This window comes from Oncorhynchus masou, chromosome 9, assembly GCF_036934945.1.
Source record: "Oncorhynchus masou masou isolate Uvic2021 chromosome 9, UVic_Omas_1.1, whole genome shotgun sequence".
In the NCBI taxonomy this organism is placed as follows: Eukaryota; Metazoa; Chordata; class Actinopteri; order Salmoniformes; family Salmonidae; genus Oncorhynchus; species Oncorhynchus masou.
The window spans coordinates 18,815,678-18,842,396 of record NC_088220.1 but is presented as its reverse complement, the minus strand read 5'-3'; the positions used below and the strand labels follow the sequence as shown (position 1 = coordinate 18,842,396).

The 26,719-nt window shown below is 42.4% G+C and overlaps 1 protein-coding gene across 1 annotated transcript; it reads left to right on the top strand.

Annotated features, from left to right (window-relative positions):
* Positions 1 to 1,612: 1,612 nt before the first annotated feature.
* fam149a (family with sequence similarity 149 member A) lies at positions 1,613 to 26,657 on the top strand. Its single transcript, XM_064972652.1, has 16 exons — positions 1,613 to 1,722; positions 7,905 to 7,994; positions 8,304 to 8,436; positions 8,716 to 8,858; positions 9,072 to 9,203; positions 14,368 to 14,391; positions 15,730 to 15,891; positions 16,065 to 16,258; positions 16,369 to 16,523; positions 16,725 to 16,828; positions 17,067 to 17,312; positions 17,943 to 18,030; positions 18,470 to 18,592; positions 19,881 to 19,959; positions 21,034 to 21,189; positions 24,718 to 26,657. Exons 1-16 carry the CDS (start codon positions 1,613 to 1,615, stop codon positions 24,792 to 24,794), a joined length of 2,016 nt encoding a protein of 671 aa, XP_064828724.1. The 3' UTR covers positions 24,795 to 26,657.
* Positions 26,658 to 26,719: the final 62 nt, after the last annotated feature.

Below are 26,719 nucleotides of genomic sequence, written 5' to 3'. Positions count from 1 at the left end.
TGCAGACTCCATCAGGTTTTCTTCCAGAATGGTCCTGTATTTGACTCCATCCATCTTCCCATCAATTTTAACCATCTTCCCTGTCCCTGCTGAAGAAAAGCAGGCCCAAACCATGATGCTGCCACCACCATGTTTGACAGTGGAGATGGTGTGTTCAGGGTGATGAGCTGTGTTGCTTTTACGCCAAACATAACGTTTTGCATTGTTGCCAAAAAGTTCAATTTTGGTTTCATCTGACCAGAGCACCTTCTTCCACGTTTGGTGTGTCTCCCAGGTGGCTTGTGGCAAACTTTAAACAACACTTTTTATGGATATCTTTAAGAAATGGCTTTCTTCTTGCCACTCTTCCATAAAGGCCAGATTTGTGCAATATACAACTGATTGTTGTCCTATGGACAGAGTCTCCCACCTCACCTGTAGATTTCTGCAGTTCATCCAGAGTGATCATGGGCCTCTTGGCTGCATCTCTGATCAGTCTTCTCCTTGTATGAGCTGAAAGTTTAGAGGGACGGCCAGGTCTTGGTAGATTTGCAGTGGTCTGATACTCCTTCCATTTCAATATTATCGCTTGCACAGTGCTCCTTGGGATGTTAAAAGCTTGGGAAATCTTTTTGGATCCAAATCCGGCTTTAAACTTCTTCACAACAGTATCTTGGACCTGCCTGGTGTGTTCCTTGTTCTTCATGATGTTCCACTTCATGATTGTGTCCCACTTGTTGTTGATTCTTCACAAAAAAATACAGTTTTATATCTTTATGTTTGAAGCCTGAAATGTGGCAAAAGTTCGCAAAGTTCAAGGGGGCCGAATACTTTCGCAAGGCAATATATATATATATATATATATATAGACAGGTGTGTGCCTTTCCAAATCATGCCCAATCAACTGAATTTCACAGGTGGACTCCAATCAATTTGTAGAAACATCTCAACATTAATAAATGGAAACAGGATGCACCTGCGCTCAATTTCGAGTCTCATGGCAAAGTGTCTGAATACTTATAAAAATAAGCTATTTTAAATTTGGATTTTTAATAAATTTGCAAAAATGTCTAAAAACCTGTTTGCGCTTTGTGATTATGCTATAATTTGTGTCGATTGCTGAGGATGTATTTATTTGTAATACATTTTAGAATAAGACTAAGGTAACAAAACGTGGAAAAACTCAAAGGGTCTGAGTACTTTCCGAAGGCACTGTAACTCGTCTGTTTTATCGCATACCAACATGGTCCTATTTTACTTTGGTTACAACTAACATATTGAATGCAATGTAGGAATACAATACATTCAGTAAAAGTATTTGATGTAGTAGGCTAGATCAAAGCCTGATACAGTAGCGAAGTTCCTTGGTCCAATCAGATCCCCCACATTTGTTTGGCGTAGCAACCACCTGCATCTGGCAGGCACACGTGCTGCCAGGCTCGGTTCATTTGGGATGCGAGGCTGCGGTCGCATTCCCATTCATAGTTTACGTCTCTCGACACCGAGCCGACCTGGGATCAGTTGAAAGTAGGGACTAGGACGAGTTTGGGCTTTTTTCATGACGGTCCAGGCACAGACAACGCATATAAAGGATCTGCAGGCTCCATAGCCCATGGAGTGTTTGTTAGAAATAATGTATCTTAACTCCGACAAATGGTTCCTGCTTGACAGAGATCAGTATCAATGGAAGAGGCCGAGCACAAGCAGACTGCAACCGATGCAACAGAAGGATGACAGTTCAAAGTAAGAATCCCTAAATGCATAAATTTAAGCTTTTTCTTCTTCTGATTTATCACAACCAAAAGTTGGAAATACTTTTGCTTTGTGGAATTATTTAAAATGTTGTGATACGCACCTTCCACTGTGTAAGTATTTGTTGTTTAATGTGAAGTTGATAGAACTTCTTATCTCGTTCGCCAGACACTTTCCGTTCTAAGTCAAGCACTGCCGCCTATGGAGGTTAATGAAAAAAAACGTAAAATGTGCAGATGTCTTCTGACCCCTTTATTAATTTCCTCATCAACTGGTCTGCTCCATCTGTTCAGATTTGAGTTGTTTTACACGCATCGGAATAGAAGCAGAAGCACTCTTTAAATTCTACAGATTTGTTTTATTCCTTTGGACAAAGAAAACATAAATAAGGGAGAGTTGACCATGGTTCATTAGTAAGCCACTGACCAAGTGTAAAACTAAAGCTCTCAATATTTAATTTATTTTGTCCCTCAATGGCATCTTGATATGACTAATTAATACAGGGCTAATGTCAGAGAATCAAGGTGTAGTCTTTCCTTTGCCACAGCTATATCTAATTGCTCCATCTACCCTGATAGCATGGTTAAGGCATAGTTACGGCTTAAATACCCCCTGAGTACCTATCTGTCTCAGATAATGAGACGAGGGACTGCTATTGCATTCACTTAATTTGATTTGAAAAGAACGTTAATGCGGGCTATATTTTCAAGCAATAAGGCCCGAGGGTGTGTGGTATAAGGCCAATATACCTTGCTAAGGGATAGTTATTATTATTATTATGCACGACGACAACAGCCCTTAGCCGTTGTATATTAGCCATATATCACAAACGCCAGAGGTGTCTTATTGCTACGTATTATAAACTGGTTACCAACCAAATTAGAGCAGTAAAACTAAATGTTTTGTTATACCTGTGGTATACGGTTTGATCTACCACTGCTGTCAGCCAATCAGCATTCAGGGCTCGAACCATCCAGTTTATATAATTGTTGTTAAATAGTCTCTCAGTTGTAGCCATTACATGAATATGGAATTAAGTGAAATCACGGCAGTAGTATGTCTGCTATATTTTGTGTGGTAACGTAATGCATCGGGGTTAGGCAAAGTGACGCTCCAGCAGTTTGATAAATTATATTTTAGTGACCTCTTGTGAAAAGAATAGAGAATGAGGGTTCTGGGAAGTTTCAAAAATGTTCATATTCATCATTTCCAGCAACACGCCAGTCAAAAAGAGAGGAAGATATGTGTTTCCAAGGACATCAACAACCAATTAGTAGACAATTAGAAGGGAATTATTAGGCACTGCCTACTCATAATTGGTTAAAATCACATGATGCACATTAACAGAAAGTAGCCTATGGATGAGAGGCTCAGAGCCATTTATGTGTTGTATATTTTTTGTTATGTCACATTTTGCCACTTTGAAGGGAAGGATATCTAGTCAGTTGCGCAACTGAATGCATTCAACCAAAATATGTCTTCCGCTGCCTTAATCGATGTTGACTGGAAAGCAGTATGTTGTTGCAGGGGGTTAGTTGCCTTGCTCAACGGCAGAATGGCAGATTTATCCACCGTGCCTTCTCAGGGATTCAAATCAGCAACCTTTCGGTTAATGGCTCAATGCTTCCAACCGCCAAGCTACTCGGACAGGCTACTTGGCTACTCAGGCTACTTGGCATTCTGGGGATGACAATTGTCTGACTGAGGACTGCGTAGCACATGGGAATGTGTAAAACGTACTCCGCAGCCTGAAGTGTCCCCGCCAGAGAATTGCTATCTTTTAGCCTGGCGCAGACTGGTAACACACTTCAGAAGGCTGGTCGCTAGTGCTAGCATGGCAGAGGTCCTGGGGTCGAGCCTCGGTGTGAGCCGAATTATGAGGAAGGGGTACTCACTAAGCAAGTAATGTGACATCCTTTACACCTACATTTACTTTACAAATATCATGCAATTAAAGGACATGACGTTTTGACAGCCAGTTTCTGCAGTTGATCTCACCAGCTGCACCACGCAGCCGTCGCCTGCACTGTGGAAGGCTCTATTGTCACGCATTAGGGAGTCTTTGTATAACCATGCGAACGTGACCAAAGACGTGACTGAAACAAGAACAGATTTGCAGGGATTTATGTGGACGGTGGATATACTGTATACAAATAAATGTAATATTTGAGGTGCTCTCTCACTAATTGATTGTACAACGTACACACATACTATTATAATTTCAGTTTGTGAGTGTGTGATATGTTTACATGTTTATTTCAACGCCATCTTGCTGAGTCTACCTTTTAAATGACAAAGTCAGTGTCCATGTGACCCGCCAGAATAAGAAGTTTGAAAACCCAATCAGAAAAAAAAGTTGAAAACCCCATTTGATTTTTGCCCCCTAAAAAATGAAAAAAAAAAAATGAAAATACTTCATTTTGGTTTTTATTTTATTTGAATGGATTTAGTGTCAAAGATAATAGTTTCAGTATAGTTTTAGTTTTTCAAACCGGTTTGTTAATCATTTTATTTCAGTTTACTGAATAGTTTTTTCATGATTTACTTTTCGTTTTCATTTACTATAATAACCTTGGTGGTCACTCAATTGACAGAAAAGCAGATATGGAGCAGCAGAGATCTCACAGGGATGGTTGCTCAAGCCCTATGAAATCACTGTACTATTGTTGCCTCACAAAGGCCTGGGAGAAAACGACTCCATTTCAATTAGGCGGGCCTTTCTGTACCCGTGCTGTTGCTGAAAGTTTGATGAGCATGTGTTGGCTGGGTTGTGTTCGGCTGGTTTGTGTTGGCTGGGTTGTGTTCGGCTGGTTTGGCATTTGCTCTGTGAGGGAAATGTGAGCTGTCTGGCTGCGATGTCCACCCTCCTCTTTGACCTCCACCAACCGTTAAGCCGCCTGCATCACTCTCTCGCTAATTAGTTTTCCTTTGCCATCCATACCACACAGGAGGGGTTTTGTTCTTGTTTACTAGAGGGTGGTAGTGTGTGGTGTTTACAGGAAGTATACAGGATCCCCCTCACATTCAAGTTAAGTTTGATTCCTTTTGTGGAAATGAAGCTTTTCCCCCACATGCATCTTTTCCTCTGTGCATTTATTATTTTAATGAACGAGCTATAGAAAAATGATGAGGACAGCAGTTTCATTGTGCTGCTACTCTCTGCCCAGGGGGAGAGAATGCCAAAGATAGCAAGGTGTGGTTTTTCCACATGAACGCTCTACTGAACCACAGGTGGGACCGACCGGTCTTCCACTCACTGGGGCTCAACTGTTGCTGTGGGAGCCAAGGAAATAAGGAAACGGAGAGAAAGATGTATGGATAGCATTTGTTGCTATGGGATGGAGAAGGATTCAGAGAGAAAAGAATGAGAGAAAGATGTATGGATAGCATTTGTTGCTATGGGATGGAGAAGGATTCAGGGAGAAAAGAATGAGAGAAAGATTTATGGATAGCATTTGTTGCTATGAGATGGAGAAGGATTCAGGGAGAAAAGAATGAGAGAAAGATGTATGGATAGCATTTGTTGCTATGGGATGGAGAAGGATTCAGGGAGAAAAGAATGGGAGAAAGATGTATGGATAGCATTTGTTGCTATGGGATGGAGAAGGATTCAGGGAGAAAAGAATGAGAGAGAGATGAGTGGATAGCATTTGTTGCTATGGGATGGAGAAGGATTCAGGGAGAAAATAATGAGAGAAAGATGTATGGATAGCATTTGTTGCTATGGGATGGAGAAGGATTCAGGGAGAAAAGAATGAGAGAAAGATGTATGGATAGCATTTGTTGCTATGGGATGGAGAAGGATTCAGGGAGAAAAGAATGAGAGAGATGAGTGGATAGCATTTGTTGCTATGGGATGGAGAAGGATTCAGGGAGAAAAGAATGAGAGAGAGATGAGTGGAAACAGAACAGGAAAAGGTAGGAAGAGAGATGAAGACATAGCAGTGATATGGTGTACTAGTAAGTGTGTGTGTCTGTGTCTGTGTGTGTGCACACGCATGCAACTAATGAATCACTGAACTGCCTGTCCCCAGCAGACCAATAGACATAGAAGAGACAGAGCAGGAAGGGGGAGAGAGAGGAAGAAGGGGGGGAGGATAGATGGGAGGAGGGGAGGTAGGAGAGGGATAGATGGGAGGAGAGGGATAGAAGGGAGGAGGTGATAGACGAGAGGGGAGGGATAGACGAGAGGGGAGGGATAGACGGGAGGGAGGGGGAGGGATAGGGGGGAGGGGGAGGGTTAGACTGGAGGAGAGGGATAGATGGGAGGGGAGGGATAGATGGGAAGGAGGGGATAGACGGGGGAGGGGAGGGATAGACGGGGAGGGGAGGAGGGATAGACGGGAAGAGGAGGAGGGATAGGAGGGGGAGGGATAGACAGTAGGAGTAGACGGGAGCAGGGGCAGGGATAGATGGGAGGAGGGGGATAGACGGGAGGGAGGAGAGGGATAGACAGGAGAGGGAGGGGAGGAGGGATAGACGGGAGGAGGGGGGGTAGGAGGAGGGGGATAGATGAGAGGGAGGAAGGGATAGACAGGAGAGGGAGGGGAGGGATAGAGAAAGAGAGGAGAGATGTCAGCAGGGAGTTTCAACCATGGTCAGACCGTAAGAAGGTATCAGAGTCATCTGGTGATCTGAAGGGGGGGCGTCGGAGGTGGGGGGGAAGATGAGAAGACCGTCACCTTGTGCATGGCCAGCACCCTGGGGTTTGCTCTGACCTTTATTGTACCAGCCAGAGAGGAGGCAGGAGAGGAGGAACCTTTGGCTGGAGATGCGTGAGTGTGGGCTGAGGTGTGCCGGGCAGAGTGCTGGGGTGGACAGCCGGGTCAGACAGCTGAGGAGGAGGCAGTGGACAACCCCTGGCTCTTTGGCTCCAGGCACCTCTAGGGAGGGAGAGTAGATGCCTGCGGCTGCCGTTACCCAGGGTGTTTCCCTCAACCTGGGGGCCCTGCCTGGCTCCAGCCTCCCACTGCTGGTCCACCCGCTCCACACAGACTACTGTAGGCTAGGGGAACACAGCAGGGGCAGGGCACTCATCATCATAGGGTAAGTCAAGTCGTGTTTTTTTTGTAAGGAAGCTATAGTTAATTGATTATAAAAAATGCATATTTGAGACATTTATCTTCACTCCATTCATCTGTATCACCTGATGGTGTCTAGTTTCAATGACATTTGGTTCAGTGCTTGACTTGGGCAGGAGATCACCGGAGTTGAGAACTGGCACCTGACATTTTCCACAGCTTGAGCTCCTGTTCCTCTTTATAGAATATTAGCACAAAGTATTTGTGTAGCTCTTGCACCTAAATATAAATAGTACCAGCACCCAAAATGAGTACCGGCACCTATTTCAGTCCAAGTCGAGCACTGATTTGGTTTCAGTTTCCATCTTGTAATGACTTTTCAGCGGTTTAACAGTTCCATTGCTCTATGATATAGTTCACTGTAATATTTGTAGCATGCTGTGTATGTTGCAATAGTGTCAGGACACACGGTTCATTATCCCAGCTGAAAACTCAGCATGGACTAGAAATGGCATTATCAGACAGTGTACATTAACCTCACACCAGTTTGTGCTGTTCTCTCCTTGGATTACATTGTGTACAAGAGACATTTAAATGGAATCCAGGGACATATTAGGCAAGAAAGTGAAACAATATGACATGTGGATATGAATTTAAAATATATATTTCAATGTTTTTATTCTAATTCTGTCTGTCCTTCTTTATTTCAAACAAACAACAAAAGATGAAGTAGTAGACTAACTCATTCAGGCATGTAATTGTCGGCATATTTATTACCGTGCCTTGTTCAGGATGAATTATTAATGTCATAACTAGCAGGAGGATTAGGGGGGTAGTCAGTCAGTGGAAGAAAGCTGGCTGGGGTGCTGTTGTACGGGCTGGGTGAGGGTTTGTTACCATCATCGTGCTAATGTTGCTGGTGTCCTTTTGAACGGGACATCTGTTTGGCACTGTCACTCATCAGGTAAGCATGGAGGTGACGTATCAGGTGTGACTTGACTGTTATGTGGTGTATGTGGTATGTATAATGTATGCAAGATAATCACATATGTATGGAACTTCCTCATCTGCCTTCCATCTACCTACCTACTATACTTCCCCTCAAAGCAAAAACTTTTAAACATTGTCAGCTTTTCTTTGCATTTGTTCCAGGAAAAAGCTGGTTAGCGAGAAGAGCATTTTCTCAAACCCTTCCCTCTTCACCCGAGGCAGTCAAGGAGTGGCCATTGCAAGTCAGCTAAGGTACTGTGCTTCAAATCAATCATGTGTTACGTTGTAATTTTCCAATGATAGAAATCGGTAGTAAATGTTTTAACAGTAGATTTAAAAGATAGCCATAAGTAACATTTTATATAACAACTTGTTTCATAATGTACAACCAGGTCTGCTTCTCCAATGGCACACTATTCCCTCTATAGTGCACTACCTTTGACCACTACTTTTGACCAGAGCCCTTGGTCAAAAGGTTGTGCAATATATAGGGAACAGAGTGCCATTTGGGATGCAACCAGTGTGGGTGAGGTCTTCTCTGATGCTAATGTATTCCTCCAGTAAGTTGTCTTCGTACCAGTCTTCCTGTGGAGGAGTGACCCCTGAGAGACTCCTCACCTGCTGGTCTGAGACTCAGAGCTGCGATACAGGCCTCTCTACTGAACAGAGCTCTCTCTACTCATGGAGATATGATGTATGAGCACGCACACACGCACACACACACACACACGCAGGGTAGCCTAGTGGTTAGAGTGTTGGACTAGCAACCGGAAGGTTGCAAGTTCAAAACTCCCGAGCTGGCAAGTCTGTCGTTCTGCCCCTCAACAGGCAGTTAACCCATCAGCCGTCATTGAAAATAAGAATTTGTTCTTAACTGACTTGCCTAGTTAAATAAAGGTAAAATAAAAACACACACAGAGCCCTTTGCAGTAAAGAAGGTCTTGTGAGTGTGTGCCTCCTGTGGTGTGTTCAGGAGTTTGACAGAGTGAACACCCAGCGTGTGCGTCAGCTATTCAGTGATGTGGACGAGCTGCTGTATGAAGGGAGGGTGAACAGCAGCTCCGTGGGACTGCAGGAGGAGTGTCAGGAGTGGAACGGACACTCCCCACACCTCAGGTACACCAACAGCATGGCCACGTCCTAAATGCCTATCTATACTGCACTTCTTTACCCTATGGGCCCCTGTCAAGTGTAGTGCACTACAGAGGGAATAGGGTGCCAGTTGCGATGCAAATAAAGGCCTTCATGTGAAAGTGTTTAATTGAATTGGCTCTCCCTCTGTGTCTCTTTCCAATACTTTCTTATATTGTTTCTGTCTTTCCTTCACAGAATTCTGGGTAATCAGTTGGAGTCGCCCAATCAGGAAGGGTTTCAGTACGTTCACAGGAGAGTGGAGGCCAGTGGAGGGAGAGGGAGTGCAGTGCTGCCCCCGTGTGTGGACAAGAGGGAGAAATCTGGAGAGTAAGGCCTGGCTCCTTGTGTATACTACACAAAAACAACAACATGACGCTAGCATCTCATGGTGCTTCAGTTGGTTTCCCATGGCAACAGAGCAGACATGCGAATTTTGGAGGAGTGGTATTATGGTTGTGTGTTCAGGTGTGGTGTTGTGGAGGTGAGCTCTGTGGCAGTGGGCCAGCTATGGGACAGATGGCATAATCTGCCATGGTTCTTGGAATAACATCCAGGCAGTCTGTCTCCAGGCAACACAGTTGTTTGTTTACTAATCAATTCCAAACGAGGATTTACCTTATTAAACACACCTACTTAAACACACCTATTACAGCCTTGTTTGTTCAGGATTCAGTGAGGGAGCCAGACTAGTGGGAGAATGACTGTCTGGCTGCATAAATACACATACTGTAGTATGGTATGAATACAATGCAGGTGGTAGCACAGTATGCTTTCAAAGGTGATCCAAAACAATGATCTAGAAATGATCTAGTAAGGAGAAATGCCAAAAGACCTAATCCAAGTACACTCTGAAAGATTTAAACAACCTTGATGTTTTCTCAGACCATAGCTAACTAAAATCCCTTTTATATCATAACCTGACTTTCTTTACCATACTGTCTGCCTTATACAGTGCCTTCTGTTTTTTTTTATCTGAAAGGTGCAGGGAGTAAAAAATGTGGTACATGAAAACCCGCATCGAGACACAGTCATGGTTGTGGTATTTTCTTACAAAAAATCCTTCGATGCCTCTGAAAACTTGTCCCAGAATTTAGTTTTATTGTTTTAGCAACAAAGAAATGTGCATATTTCTTTATTAACAACAAATCGATACAAAAAGTACATGGGTAACCCAGGTACAGCTGAGGTCGGAAGTTTACACTTAGGTTGGAGTAATTAAAACTTGTTTTTCAACCACTCCACAAATGTCATGTTAACAAACTATAGTTTTGGCAAGTTGGTTAGGACATCTACTTTGTTCATGACACAAGTCATTTTTCCAACAATTGTTTACCGACAGATTATTTCACTTATAATTCACTGTATCACAATTCCAGTGGGTCAGAAGTTTACATACACTAAGTTGACTGTGGCTATTAAACAGCTTTCAAAATTCCAGAAAATGATGTCATAGCTTTAGAAGCTTCTGATAGGCTAATTGACATCATTTGAGTAAATTTCAGGTGTACCTGTGGATGTATTTCAAGGCCTACCTTCAATCTCAGTGCCTCTTTGCTTGACATCATTGGAAAATCAAAAGAAATCAGCCAAGACCTCAGGATTTTTTTTGTAGACCTCTACAAGTCTGGTTCATCCTTTCCAAATGCCTGAAGGTACCACGTTCATCTGTACAAAAAAATAGTATGCAAGTATAAACACCATGGGACCACGCAGCCATCATACCGCTCAGGAAGGAGACGCATTCTCTCTCTTAGAGGTGAACGTATTTTGGTGCGAAAAGTGCAAATCAATCCCAGAACAACAGCAAAGGACCTTGTGAAGATGCTGGAGGAAACAGATACAAAAGTATCTATATCCACAGTAAAATGAGTCCTATAACCTTAAAGGCCACTCAGTAAGGAAGAAGCCACTGCTCCAAAACCGCCATAAAAAAGCCAGACTACGGTTTTCAACTGCACATGGGGACAAAGATCGTACTTTCTGGAGAAATGTCCTCTGGTCTGCTGCAGGAGGGACTGGTGCACTTCACAAAATAGATGGCATCATGAGGTAGGAAAATTATGTGGATATATTGAAGCAACATCTCAAGACATCAGTCAGGAAGAACTTCTTAGGGATAGTGTCTAGTTTCCTGAATTTCCATCTGACTGATGTGCCCCAAGTAAACTGCCTGTAACTCAGGCCCAGAAGCCAGGATATGCATATAATTGGTAGCATTGAATAGAAAACACTTAAGTTTCTAAAACTGTTAAAATAATATCTGAGACTATAACAGAATTGATATGGCAAATGAAAATCTGAAGAAAAACCAACCAGATACTGTTTTTTTTAGGTCCCAGGCTCTTGCAATGGAAAGCTATGGGCCCTATGTAATTCCGTCTCCCAGATTGCAATTCCTATGGCTTCCACTGGATGTCAACAGTCTTTATTGAAGATTTCAGGCTTGTCTTTTGAAAAACAAGCAAGAATTTGGAGATTTGGTGAAGAGAGCACCGGAACAATATCAGTCTTTCGGCACGCACTTACTAATTTTGCTTTTCTATTTAACATACTACTTTCCATATGAAATATTATAGTTTATTTACATTTACATTTAAGTCATTTAGCAGATTTACATTTTAGAGAACCTGAGAATTAAATATAAAAGTCGTTTGACTTGTTTGGATGAATTTTAGCGGTAGGTTTTTGGACTCCTTTGTCTGCATGTTGAACGAGTGGATTACTGAAATTGATGGCGCCAACTAAACTGACTTTTTGGGATATAAAGAAGGATTTTATCTAACAAAACGACCATTCATGTTGTAGCTGGGACCCTTGGGATTGCAAACAGAGGAAGATCTTCAAAAGTAAGTGATTTATTTCATCGCTATTTTAATTTTCTGAAGCCTGTGCTGGTTGAAAATATGTTGATGTTGGCGCTGTCCTCAGACGATCGCATGGTATGCTTTCACTGTAAAGTCTATTGTAAATCGGACAACGCAGTTAGATTAACAATAATGTAAGCGTTTAAATTATATAAGATAATTGTATGTTCATGAATGGTTTATATTACGATTATTTATTTGAATTGTGCACCCCACAATTTCACCGGATGTTATGAAATTGGGGGGCGCACAATTTCGCTAGCGGGATGACCTATCCCTGTTAAAGCTTGGTCGCAAATGGGTCTTCCAAAAGAACAATGACCTCAAGAATACTTCCAAAGTTGTTGCAAAATGGCTTAAGGACAACAAAGTCAAGGTATTGGAGTGGCCATCACAAAGCCCTGACCTCAATCCAGTAGAACATTTGTGAGCAGAACTGAAAAGGCATGTGCGAGCAAGGAGGCCTACAAACTCAGTTACACCAGTTACACCAGCTTTGTCAGGAGGAATGGGCCAAAATTTACCTAACTTATTGTGGGAAGCTTGTGGAAGGCTACCCGAAATGTTTGACCCAAATTAAACAATTTAAAGGCAATGCTACCAAATACTAATTGAGTTTATGTAAACTTCTGACCCACTGGGAATGTGATGAAAGAAATAAAAGCTGAAATAAATCATTCTCTCGACTATTATTCTGACATTTCACATTCTTAAAATAGTGGTGATCCTAACTGACCCAAGACAGGGAATTTTTACTAGGATTAAATGTCAGGAATTGTGAAAAACTGAGTTTAAATGTATTTGGCTAAGGTATATGTAAACATCTGACTTCAACTGTTTATATAAAGAATATACAAAGGACATTTGGGCTAGGAGGTACAGTATGAAAAGCAGAGTTTCACTGGAAATGTGTCAATATAATTGCAAACCAACATGAAGTTAAGGGCACCAAAAGTAGAGAAGACATGACGAGGAATACATTTCCACATAGAAGGGGGTCTTATTAGGAATGAATTTATCCAATTGATTTTAAAAGTATTATTTAAGGTAGTAAAGTCCAGATAATTCAGCCCACCATACTCATAAGTGTTCATTACAACAGTTGGGTTTCTCCACAGAAAGTTGAAAAGCATCTGGTCTATGTCTTTGCTTATTTTACCCCCAAGATAAAAAAGATACCTTCAGCCTTGGTTATTAGGACTCTTCCTTTTAAAGATACATCCCTCTGTAGACATTGATTTAGCATCTTCTGGGTTTTTTTAATAAGAGGGTTAACATTTAGTAAGCCTCTAGACTTCTAATCCTTATTAATGGTTATGCCTAAATATCGAAGCGCTTCTTTCACTGGCATACCATAATATGAGGGTGTCACACAATATTTGACAGCCATAGGTTCACATTTATTAATGTTAAGTAAAAATTGCTAGAGTAGTTAGCAAGTCTTGTTTGGTCATCTGTAATAACACCATCAATGTTTAAATTATGGATAGTGTTATTTGTAGAATGAAATAGGATGAATTCTGTTCTCCCTCATCAAGCCATTTTTTCCTAGATCTAATAAAGGCTCCTTCTGCTTTTAATCTATATATATATATATTATCCAGTTTATTTAATCTATATATATTATCCAGTTTATTTAATCTATATATATTATCCAGTTTATTTAATCTATATATATTATCCAGTTTATTTAATCTATATATATTATCCAGTTTATTTAATCTATATATATTATCCAGTTTATTTAATCTATATATATTATCCAGTTTATTTAATCTATATATATTACCCAGTTTATTTATGTGTGTGTATTTATTATCCAGATTATTTTGTAACTCAATCAGTTCCATGTTCTACTCCCCTGAGAGGCCAGCTGGGGACCTCTATGAAAGGGAAGTTCTTTATGATCACCTTTTCCTCCTTAGCTCTTCTGGTCTTAGCAAGATTACTACCAGATTTCCTAAGGTCTTTGGCCACTTCAAATTTAAAGAGCTCCCAGTTTTTGCGATAAGATTGTTCTTCACAAGCTCTTTCCCAAAAGTGTGAGAGCAGAGGTTTAACCTCAAACTTAATTATATCATTATTTAACAAGGAGCTATTTAGCTTCCAGTAGGACGCTCAACCGAGGTTAGTATCAGGGGTAAATATTTTGACATCAATGTAAATAGCCCTATGTTCTGTGAAGAGCTATTGTACTTCACATTGTTTCGTAACCCTCTGAAGGCTCCGCTTGGGTCATTACAATGAAAAATACCTTTGGTATATAAACAGTGACATATTTTTTTACTGGCAACATAGCATGAATTCTGTCTGAAATAGATATACTGTGGCCTGTGAAAGTATTCACCCCCTTGGCATTTTTCCTATTCTGTTGCCTTGCAACCTGGATTTAAAATGATTTTGTATCATTTGATTTACACAACATGCCTACCACTTTAAAGATGCAAAATATTTTTTTCTTGTGAAACAAACAAGAAAACAGAACTTGAGTGTGCATAACTATTCACTCCCCAAAGTCAATACTTTGTAGAGCCTCCTTCTGCAGAAATTACAGCTGCAAGTCTCTTGGGGTATGTCTCTATAAGCTTGGCACATCTAGCCACTGGGATTTTTGCCCATTCTTCAAGGCAAAACTGCTCCAGCTCCTTCAAGTTGGATGGGTTCTGCTGGTGTACAGCAATCTTTAAGTCATACCACAGATTCTCAATTGGATTGAGGTCTGGGCTTTGACTAGGCCATTCCAAGACATTTGAATGTTTCCCCTTAAACCACTGGAGTGTTGCTTTAGCATTATGCTTAGGGTCATTGTCCTGCTGGAAGGTGAACCCCTGTCCCCGTCTCAAATCTCTGGAAGACTAAAACAGGTTTCCCTCAAGAATTTCCCTGTATTTATTGCCATCCATCATTCCTTCAATTCTGACCAGTTTCCCAGTCCCTTCCGATGAAAAACATCCCCACAGCATGATACTGCTTCACTGTGGAGATGGAGTTCTCTGGGTTTATTTATTTATTTTATTTCACCTTTATTTAACCAGGTAGGCTAGTTGAGAACAAGTTCTCATTTACAACTGCGACCTGGCAGGGGTGATGAGAGGTGTTGGGTTTGCGCCAGACATAGCGTTTTCCTTGATGGCCAAAAAGCTCAATTTTAGTCTCATCTGACCAGAGTACCTTCTTCCATATGTTTGGGGAGTCTCCCACATGCCTTTTGGTGAACATCAAACGTGTTTGCTTTTTCTTTAAGCAATTGCTTTTTTTCTGGACACTCTTCCGTAAAGCCCAGCTCTGTGGAGTGTACGGCTTAAAGTGGTCCTATGGACAGATACTCCAATCTCCCCTGTGGAGCTGTGCATGTCCTTCAGGGTTATCTTTGGTCTCTTTGTTGCCAATGACTAATGCCCTCCATTCCTGGTCTGTGAGTTTTGGTGGGCGGCCCTCTGTTGGCAGCTTTGTTGTGGTGCCATGTTCTTTCCATTTTTAAATAAGGGATTTAATGGTGCTCTATGGGATGTTCAAAGTTTCTGATATTTTTTTATAACCCAACCCTGATCTGTACTTCTCCACAACTTTGTCCCTGACCTGTTTGGAGAGCTCCTTGGTCTTCATGGTGCCACTTACTTGATGGTACCCTTTGCTTAGTGGTGTTGCAGACTCTGGGGCCTTTCAGAACAGGTGTGTGTATATATATACTAAGATCATGTGACACTTAGATTGCACACAGGTGGACTTTATTTAACCAATTATGTGACTTCTGAAGGTAATTGGTTGCACCAGATCTATTTAGGGGCTTCATAGCAAAGGGGGTGAATACATATGCATGCATTTTCACTTCACCAATTTGGACTATTTTGTGCATGTCCATTACATGAAATCCAAATAAAAATCTATTTAAATTACAGGTTGTAATGCAACAAAACAGGAAAAATGCAAAGGGGATGAATACTTTTGCAAGGCACTGTACTCATAATAATCTGCTTTCCTGACTGCAGGTTATGTGTTGAAGGTCACGGTCTTTCCCCAACTCCCTGCACATTGCAGGGGGCAACCCCTCTCTCCCACTCTCTCTGTGATCACTCATCCCTTCTACAAGAAGAGGTCTACGAGGCAGAGGGAAGGATGGAGGAATTTCTTGCCTATGATGCCAAAGACACGTAAGGCATTTGAACTTCACTTTCTAAGCATAATATTTCAAGATTATGTTGAAGCATGTAACAGCCTGTGGGAGAGAGAGAGAGGGAGTGTGCGTGTGTCTGTGTGCAAGCCGGTGGGTGGAACAAAGGCCTTATTGCTCCAGTGTGTCGTGACGTCAGTGTTCTCTCCCCAGGGAGGATGAGTGGGTGAGTCAGAGAGGAGTCTCGGGATCTGTGGGGGCAGCAGGGAGATCCGGGGTACCCCCTGTGTCTCCCCACACCTGTATCAGGGATGCCGTGGCTGACGAGGCCTTTGATGACATGTGGAGGGAGGTGGTGAACTCTCTGGGGGAGCTCCTCCACAAACACTGGCAGAGACAAATCACTGGTCTGTCTATCTACAAACCACTGTATTACAGAGCTGCCATAGAACTACATGAATACCGATGACGATATGCCTATTATACACAGCAATCAAGTATTTTGTTTTTACCGGAGGTGGAGCAGGTCACAGAGGAGTGTTGGAGGCTCTTGGTGGAGTCTTGGGTGATCCCTCTCCTCACATCAACAGTAAATGTCAGCGTGTCCCTCTCTCCAGGGGCTCCAACACACGTAGCATGCTGCTGTGGTCCAACTGTTGCCCCAGTACACAGGTGAGAAGTCTGCCAGCCACCAAAACAGTGTCAGCTGCTGCAATTGACTCTCCAGAGAAGCTTGTGCACTTCTGGCAACAACACCATTCAATTGAATTAACATTTATCTCAAATACAATTATTACAATGGCCTCAAAAGAGGAGCCCAGGCCCCCTTAAAACAAGCCTTGAGCTATATTTACTTACTTCTTTTTTTTCTAGGCCTCTCAGGTATCAAGTACCTTCACGATTAATTTAAATGGTGTTATGACAATCCAAGCTAAGCCTCTTCAACAAAGACAACATGGATTTGCAGAGAAGTCTCAGTAAGTCTGTCTGAATCCCCAGCTATAAGCTCGGGTCTGATCCTGAACAAACAAAACATTCCTGTTTCTCTTTGGGGCTGGACAGGGTACCATTTGGGATGCAGCCTTTCTGTTAGGCTTTGATATGAGTACAAATAAGAACTCCAACATCTAAAATAGATTAGAAAAGAAATTGACACACTGGTATGACTTTAAGTAATGTCATTAGTATCACTACTTTTTAAAAACTTTTCTATAGTTGTGATCTGGAGGACAGACCCAGCAGAGCTCCAGCCCCCACTATGTCTCCATCCAGGAGAGCATGTAGTACGCCCTCCCACAGAGCCCCACGCCCAGCCCAGCGAGGCCTGCCCCTGCCCAGGCTCCATATCTGCTCCAGACCCAGCTCCACCTCCAGAAGTACCAGCTCCAGGGGCAGGGCCAGGAGCTGCCTCAGCCCCAGACACACTGTCCCCAGACACCAGGTCATCAGAGGAACCAGACTGTGAGATTTCTACTGTATATATTAATAAGTAAGCTAGCCTGACGTTTAATTGCAACACAATAATAATTGGTATATGCAACTACATTAAATGATTAAGGACAGCGGAGTCAGGACAGCGGAGTCAATCACCACCTTCCGGAGACACCTGAAACCCCACCTCTTCAAGGAATACCTAGGATAGGATAAAGCAATCCTTCTCACCCCCCCCTTAAATGATTTAGATGCACTATTGTAAAGTGGCTGTTCCACTGATGTCAGAAGGTGAATTCACCAATTTGTAAGTCGCTCTGGATAAGAGCGTCTGCTAAATGACTTAAATGTAAATGTAAATGATTAGGACTTGGTTATGGTAATATTGACATTTTTAGGTCAATAAAATTGCAGTTTTGTTCTAGAGAAGTGTTACATCATTTAGCAGACTCTCTTATCCAGAGCAGCTATGGTTAAGTGACTTGCTCATAGCCATACCGAGAGATTTTTCACCCAGTTGACTCTGGGATTTGAACCAGCAACCTTTCAGTTACTGGCCCCATTGCTACCTGCTGTCCAACTATCATAACAAGGCTGTAATTGTCCTGGTTTGTACTGTAGGACCACAGTGACAGAAGGACAACCGTCCCCAATTCTCAGTTCAATACAGAACCAGAGGCTCCTCCCCCTCCTCCATGCTGACCAATCAGAGCTGGAAACCTCAGTGTGTACTGCTGCACCCATGCAGGTACCAGATGACCTACTGTTTCGTCAATGTACTCAAATGTCAGTACAGGAAGTTAGTATATCAATGTGTCAATTCTAATGCAGGTTATAGTAAATTACATTTGCCTGAATACCATAATAAATGGGTAATGATGACATGTCTTTTAAATGACTTGTCATTCTGACCGAACGTAAATGACCATATTGATTCCGCTCCTTGCATTCGAATGGACATGGAAAGCAAATATGTGTTGGCTTGGCTGACCTTGCAAACATGCGTATTTCCAGTACAAAGAGCAGGTGTGTGCTGCTGTAGGGCAAGTGAACTTTGGTCTCTCTCTCTCTCTCTCTTTCAATTCAAGGGCTATATATATATATATATATATATATATATATCTCTATCTCTCTCTCTCTTTTCTCAATTCAATTCAATTCAAGGGCTTTATATCTCTCTCTCACAGCTCAGGGGGAGGATTCTGCAAGGAGGACATACCACTGTACCCATCTCCATCCTTCCACCCCTCAGAGAGCCCACTCTGCTGTTGGAGTCCCTGTCTCGTCCCAACACCACACACACACTCCGGGTACGAGACACACACACACAGTGGTGGCATGGTGGGGTTGTCTGTGGGAGTGGTAGTAGAAGAGATTGTATTACTGTCTGTTGCATAGCAGATGCCCTTATCATTATATCAAGGGTACAGAGCTGTCTGCTTTGCAGCGCGGTTTATTGCTCTACCTTGGTCAACTCGTTATTGGAAAAGAGACTGTGTTCTTAATGCCCCCTAGAGTCGATGTCTGCACCCCTGTGGAAATCTAATTAGCATAATAAAAACATCCCCATTAAAATCTGTCAATTTAAGTTAGAGATCTGTTTTTGCATTGGATGCGTCTCAATCCACCACATCCGCCGATATTTCACTTCTGCATCTGAGGTGAAAGGTGACAGAGCTAGAGCGGCGTTTGTCAGACCATGATATAGCATACGACCCCTCTATGGAAAGATGAGACTCTCACAAACACGATGGTGTTCTCCGTTTTACTCTGAAGTACAGCCGATCTGTCTAGTTATGTATGTAGCGTCTGAGCAGTTTGGGCTACACACAAATACGAGACTGTCACGGACAAGTACATGTGGGTTGTTTTACTCTAGGATGCCCACAGGCCTCACAAGACTCGTCCGAAGGCCCCCCGTGACCAGTTTAAAAAATAAATGGAAGTATATGTGGAGACAGTTTAGTGGAAAGAATAAGGGGTTAAATACAAGTAAAATAATTTGGTTTTATATCTCTCAGTAGGACTGATTCTTTTGGGGGGGCTATCTTTCGTTCCATGTAGTGAAAATGTTATTCAACGTGTTAATGTGGGCTAATAGCAGTAAGTGTCACGCATACTCTCCGACCTCTAGATCATCAGGCTGCTGATTATCCCACACACCTGTCACCATCGCCTCGCGCACCTGCACCTCATAACACTCACCTGGACTCCATCACCTCCTTGATTATCTTCCCTATATCTGTCACTCCCCTTGGTTCTTTCCTCAGGTGTTATTGACTCTGTTTTCATGTCGGTGCGTTGTGTGTTTCGTAGTCATTGAACTTGCTTCCCGACTCGCAGCGCACTCATTACAGTAAGGCTTAGTCAGTTGAGGGTTCATTTACCACGTTAAATAAGGGCTAAATAAATAAAAGCTGTCTACCTTTTTGTACAATGCCATGGTAATTATGGCAACACAATATATTATTATCCTTGTTTTAACTTGGATTACTGTAGTGTAGGTTACATATTACCACTATTTATCTAGGTGTGTTTGTTCAAATAGTATCCTTTTTCTTTTAACATGTGACTTGAAAGCAGCTATTTGTTTTCTAGTCAGACACACCCATGAAGCGATTGTTCACTCCCATGGATTTCACCTGCCACATGAAGACTGGGAAAGGACCTCACCCAGGTGACCGCAATAGTACTGTGTACTCCTGTGTCTAGCCAACAAATGACAGGACAGGGGTCCAGTGCAGGGGGATCTATAAGTATTATGTACATTGTAAATATTGTTTTAGATTTATTTTTTGACTAAGCAGGACAGTTTATTGTTTTTCAGTGTGTGTTTCATAGCCTCATTGTCGGAATTCATGATTTATTATTATAGCCTTTGAGGAAAGTGGAGGTTAAAGGCAGAGGCAGAATGTGTCATCGTCCCCATTGGCCCTGGTTCAAAGTAGTGCCCTTAGACAGAGGCTGCGGTTCAACTCCTAAAAGACACCCTTGTCCACTTACCCTCGCCTTATGCCCTTGGGGGAAACCCCACGGCCATATTTGTTGTTGGTCCAAATTATTAGCCAAGAAAGGGAAGTTTGCAACCTAAGCCCTTCAGCCCTCGTTCTTAATGGAGTTTGCGAGTATACAATTATGTTGGGGCTGAAACACCCAATAATTCAATTAGCGATGATTGTACATTCACTAAGAAAAGTCAGCCGAAACGTCAATATTGAGTCAATATACAAAGTTTAGAAAGTAAAAACATATGTAAGTTAAATTGTGCTACTAATGCACAAACACGTCTCGTAAAATTAATTATGTTTTTGTTTGTTTAGCTTTTGGAAATTGTAGAAAACATTTTCCTTCATAAGTTCCAGCTAGGAAGGCCAACGTGAGTTAGATCATTAATTTGCTATCTATCATACAGTAGCCGTATATTAATAGTTCTATAGTAGACATGCAGTCATAATTGACCGTAGCACATATAAAGCACCACAAACTACCGGTGGCTAAAAACACAATCATCGCAGGATGAATTAATTTCCAGCCAAGGGTGGTCCATTTAAAAATAGTTTCTTCCTCCCTTGCCCTGCAAGTGTACTCGTCAGACGTCATGATACATCATCAGATTCCACATCCTCGCTGAGGGGCGAGGATGTGGAATCTTAAGTGTTGGAATGCAGCCAGAGAATAGGGTGCCATTTGGGACGATAGCTGTGTCAGCGTTAGACGGGTATGTCGTAATGCGTCACCTATGGTCTCCTAGGTGACTGTGCTCCGATTGGAGTGACAGGCTTTGGCGTGGGTATCACCTGCTCCGGCTCCAGCGGCTTCTCCGAGAGCACCATGGCAACGATGAGACGCCAGCGCCCGCTATCCTCCTCCGTGGAAGGAGAGAGTGGGACTGAACCACTGCTGTTAGGTAAATACTGTATAAAGGGCAAATGACTACATGGAGTTATTAGGAGGAAAGTGGAGAGGGTACTGCATAGGCCTGGGAATTGCTGGGCACCTCACAATACCAATATCACGATACCATACTGAGGGACCTCACAATACCAATATCACGATACCATACTGAGGGACCTCACAATACCAATATCACGATACCATATTGAGGGACCTCACAATACCATATTATCACCATACTGAGGGATCTCACAATACCATATTATCACCATACTGAGGGACCTCACAATACCATATTATCACCATACTGAGGGACCTCACAATACCATATTATCACCATACTGAGGGACATCCACAATACCATATTATCACCATACTGAGGGACATCCACAATACCATATTATCACCATACTGAGGGACCTCACAATACCATATTATCACCATACTGAGGGACCTCACAATACCATATCACAACACAATACTGAGGGACCTCACAATACCAATATCACAATACCATACTGAGGGACCTCACAATACCAATATCACGACACCATACTGAGGGACCTCACAATACCAATATCACGATACCATACTGAGGGAACTCACAATACCAATATCACGATACCATACTGAGGGACCTCACACTACCAATATCACGATACCATACTGAGGGACCTCACAATACCAATATCACGATACCATACTGAGGGACCTCACAATACCAATATCACAATACCATACTGAGGGACCTCACAATACCAATATCACGATACCATACTGAGGGACCTCACAATACCAGTATCACGATACCATACTGAGGGACCTCACAATACCAATATCACCACCATACTGAGGGATCTCGCAATACCAACATCACGATACCATACTGAGGGACCTCGCAATACCAATATCACGATACCATACTGAGGGACCTCGCAATACCAATATCACGATACCATACTGAGGGACCTCACAATACCAATATCACGATACCATACTGAGGGACCTCACAATACCAATATCACGATACCATAATGAGGGACCTCACAATACCAATATCACGATACCATACTGAGGGACCTCACAATACCAATATCACGATACCATACTGAGGGACCTCACAATACCAATATCACGATACCATACTGAGGGACCTCACAATACCAATATCACGATACCATACTGAGGGACCTCACAATACCAGTATCACGATACCATACTGAGGGACCTCACAATACCAATATCGCCACCATACTGAGGGATCTCGCAATACCAACATCACGATACCATACTGAGGGACCTCGCAATACCAATATCACGATACCATACTGAGGGACCTCGCAATACCAATATCACGATACCATACTGAGGGACCTCACAATACCAATATCACGATACCATACTGAGGGACCTCACAATACCAATATCACGATACCATACTGAGGGACCTCACAATACCAATATCACGATACCATACTGAGGGACCTCACAATACCAATATCACGATACCATACTGAGGGACCTCACAATACCAATATCACAATACCATACTGAGGGACCTCACAATACCAATATCACGATACCATACTGAGGGACCTCACAATACCAATATCACCACCATACTGAGGGACCTCACAATACCAATATCACGATACCATACTGAGGGACCTCACAATACCAATATCACGATACCATACTGAGGGACCTCACAATACCAATATCACGATACCATACGGAGGGACCTCACGATACCATATTATCACCATACTGATGGACCTCACAATACCATATTATCACCATACTGAGGGACCTCACAATACCATATTATCACCATACTGAGGGACCTCACAATACCATATTTCACCATACTGAGGGACCTCACAATACCATATCACCATACTGAGGGACCTCACAATACCATATTATCACCATACTGAGGGACCTCACAATACCATATCACCACCATACTGAGGGACCTCACAATACCAACATCACGATACCATACTGAGGGACCTCATGATACCATATCACCACCATACTGAGGGACCTCACAATACCAACATCACGATACCATACTGAGGGACCTCACAATACCAATATCACGATACCATACTGAGGGACCTCACAATACCAATATCATGATACCATAATGAGGGAACTCACAATACCAATATCACGATACCATACTGAGGGACCTCACAATACCAGTATCACGATACCATACTGAGGGACCTCACAATACCAGTATCACGATACCATACTGAGGGACCTCACAATACCATATTTCACCATACTGAGGGACCTCACAATACCATATCACCATACTGAGGGACCTCACAATACCATATTATCACCATACTGAGGGACCTCACAATACCATATCACCACCATACTGAGGGACCTCACAATACCAACATCACGATACCATACTAAGGGACCTCATGATACCATATCACCACCATACTGAGGGACCTCACAATACCAACATCACGATACCATACTGAGGGACCTCACAATACCAATATCACGATACCATACTGAGGGACCTCACAATACCAATATCATGATACCATAATGAGGGAACTCACAATACCAATATCACAATACCATACTGAGGGACCTCACAATACCAGTATCACGATACCATACTGAGGGACCTCACAATACCAGTATCACGATACCATACTGAGGGACCTCACAATACCAATATCACGATACCATACTGAGGGACCTCACAGTACCAATATCACGATACCATACTGAGGGACCTCATGATACCATATCACCATCATACTGAGGGACCTCACGATACCATATCACCACCATACTGAGGGACCTCACGATACCATATCACCACCATACTGAGGGACCTCACGATATCATATCACCACCATACTGAGGGACCTCACGATACCATATCACCACCATACTGAGGGACCTCACGATACCATATCCCCACCATACTGAGGGACCTCACAATACCATATTATCACCATACTGAGGGACCTCACAATACCATACTGAGGGACCTCATGATACCATATCACCATCATACTGAGGCACCTCTATCATATTATCACCATACTTGTGTCGATACGATATGTATTGCGATTCGATACTGTGTTTTTTCCCCCCAATTTGATGTTCCAGACATATCGCTCACCAGAGGGCCATGAGAACATGAGTTTTGATCAGTCAGGGAAATATAAGTGGCGATGGAAAACAAGCTATAGGATGAAAAACACCAGTTTTGGCACAGGTACAGCCAACTAGCGCTAGCTAAAGGTTCATGTAACCATATAATAAACTATATTGCGATATGTAACTATTATTGATTTTTTTCCCCTCCATCACTAGTAAGGTTTAGTGCAATGTGCAAGAGAACAGGGCTGCTCGTAGATTGATGTGCACAGGAAAATTGCTAGTAGTTAGATAAGTAGAGGGAGATGAGAAAAGTGAATTGAATGGATAAGGAAATTAAGCAGTAATTAAGCATGTGTCATTTCTACTGTAGTTTAACGGAAGTATAAAACTTATCCAGGTGTTCCTCATCAACGTAAAGTGTTTGGTCGGTTTCCTGGTCATGTGAAGAAGAGACTCCAGGTGGTGTTGTCATAGCAGCACAGTCCAGACAGGAAGACCAGAATGCATCAGGAACACCAACACTTGGAATTAATGGGTGTGACTTGATGAAGTACAGCTACGGTGAGATTTACCATAGAACTAACACAAGAGTTTGGACTTACGTGATAGCTTACGTGATAGCTAGCTAGATAACTTACGTGATAGCTAGCTAGCCTCCCTGACAGTGGCTATCTAGAGGTAAGACTGCAATGTGCAGATAACGGGTGGACAATAAGGACAAGGTTTTAATTTGAAAATACCACATTTAGGTTGCAATGGCATTTAGCAGGACAAATCTGCTTGGTTATATTTTATATCTGCCGTTTTAATTAGATACATTGTAGTTTATTTATGTGGCAAGAGCGATTACAGGATAGGACAAATGTGATTAAATACATTGTCCACTACTGTTTGTTTACCTAGATGTCGATTTTGCAAGCTAGCTAGCATTGTGAAGCAGTGTCTATGCATACAAGCAATCGTTGATAGTTTTTTTGTGAAAATCTAAGTGATATCAAATACAGTACACTATGAGGCCTCCCGAGTGTCGCAGCAGTCTTAGGCACTGCATTACAGTGATTGCGTTGTCACTACAGACCCAGGTTAAATCCCATGCTGTGTTGCTGAGGCCCGCGACTGGGAGACCCATGAGGTGGGCACAATTGGTCTAGCGTTGTCCGGGTTAGGGATTTGGCCGGCTGGGATGTCCTTGTCCCATCACCCTCTATTGACTCCTTGTGGCAGGCCGGGCACCTGCAAGCTGACTTCAGTAGCCAGCTAGACGGTGTTTCCTCTGACACATTGGTGCGGCTGGCTTCCAGGTTAAGCGAGCAGTGTGTCAAGAAGCAGTGCGGCTTGGCAGGGTCGTGTGGTAAAAAAAGTTGTAAAAAATGTGCTTCTCCAATAGCCTACAACTGTGATCAGGGATTTCTATGTCATGGCGACGTTGGCTAGCTAAGCTCGTGCAGAAACACATCATCAGGTTTAACGGTCATCACGTGCCGAACTGCGCATGTGCATACCATCAAATCAAAGGGACTCCTTTAATATAAAGGTATTTTTGATTAAAATGAAAACGTGTCACTTTCACTTGGTTGCAGTAATAACATGTTCAACTACTTAAGACATTGTCTCAAATATAAGTTGTGTCTTTAGATTTCGAGAAAACTAAGGAAGAATTTTTCTCTTCTCTCACGGACCCCAAACCCTGGCCTGGTCTGCTTGGTCTTCTATAAACCCCAAACCCTGGCCTGGTCTGCTTGGTCTTCTATAAACCCCAAACCCTGGCCTGGTCTGCTTGGTCTTCTATAAACCCCAAACCCTGGCCTGGTCTGCTTGGTCTAGTTCTCAAGCATTCCCGGAAGTCTCACGATGTTGCGCATGTGGCGATATCCAACTCGGACTCATCATCTGGCTTCAAAATATAAATCCTAACTCTTGCGGTAGTTCAATGGTAAATCTCATCCGTAGCTGTATTCTATGCAGTCATAACCGGAATTTATGGAAACAACAGGAAGAAAGGTCCAATTGGATTTTCATTTTGCTAAATTATTCTCAATGCAATGTTTTTTATTATTACATTGATTGATGAAACCATAACATTTATACAGATTATTAGCTGCTTCTTAACACAAGAGGTCAATACTAAATCTAAATTCAATGTGGTTAAATGCATTTGGTAAATGAGCCATGTTAGGAGGAAAAACATGAAACATCCTACTTGTATGTTTTCTACAGAAATGTCAGCGTCTTGAATACCGTAGGTTTTTCAAGGAATGATCATTCATTCAAATATTGTTTTGAAATTGTAACAAATAATAACAAATAATATTGTGTAATGCAATAAATGGCTCTTTCTGTTACATGCACATTTGTATTTCTGGAGTGGAATGAGCTTATCTAATCAGTGTGCAAATGAT

Excerpts from the sequence above, each read along its gene's own strand:
- fam149a (XM_064972652.1), top strand. The coding sequence starts at position 1,613 with ATGTATCTTAACTCCGACAAATGGTTCCTGCTTGACAGAGATCAGTAT. Across the intron at positions 9,204-14,367 it reads AAGAGGGAGAAATCTGGAGA|GCAAAACTGCTCCAGCTCCT; the intron begins GTAAGGCCTGGC and ends CCATTCTTCAAG. Across the intron at positions 14,392-15,729 it reads AACTGCTCCAGCTCCTTCAA|GTTATGTGTTGAAGGTCACG; the intron begins GTTGGATGGGTT and ends TCCTGACTGCAG.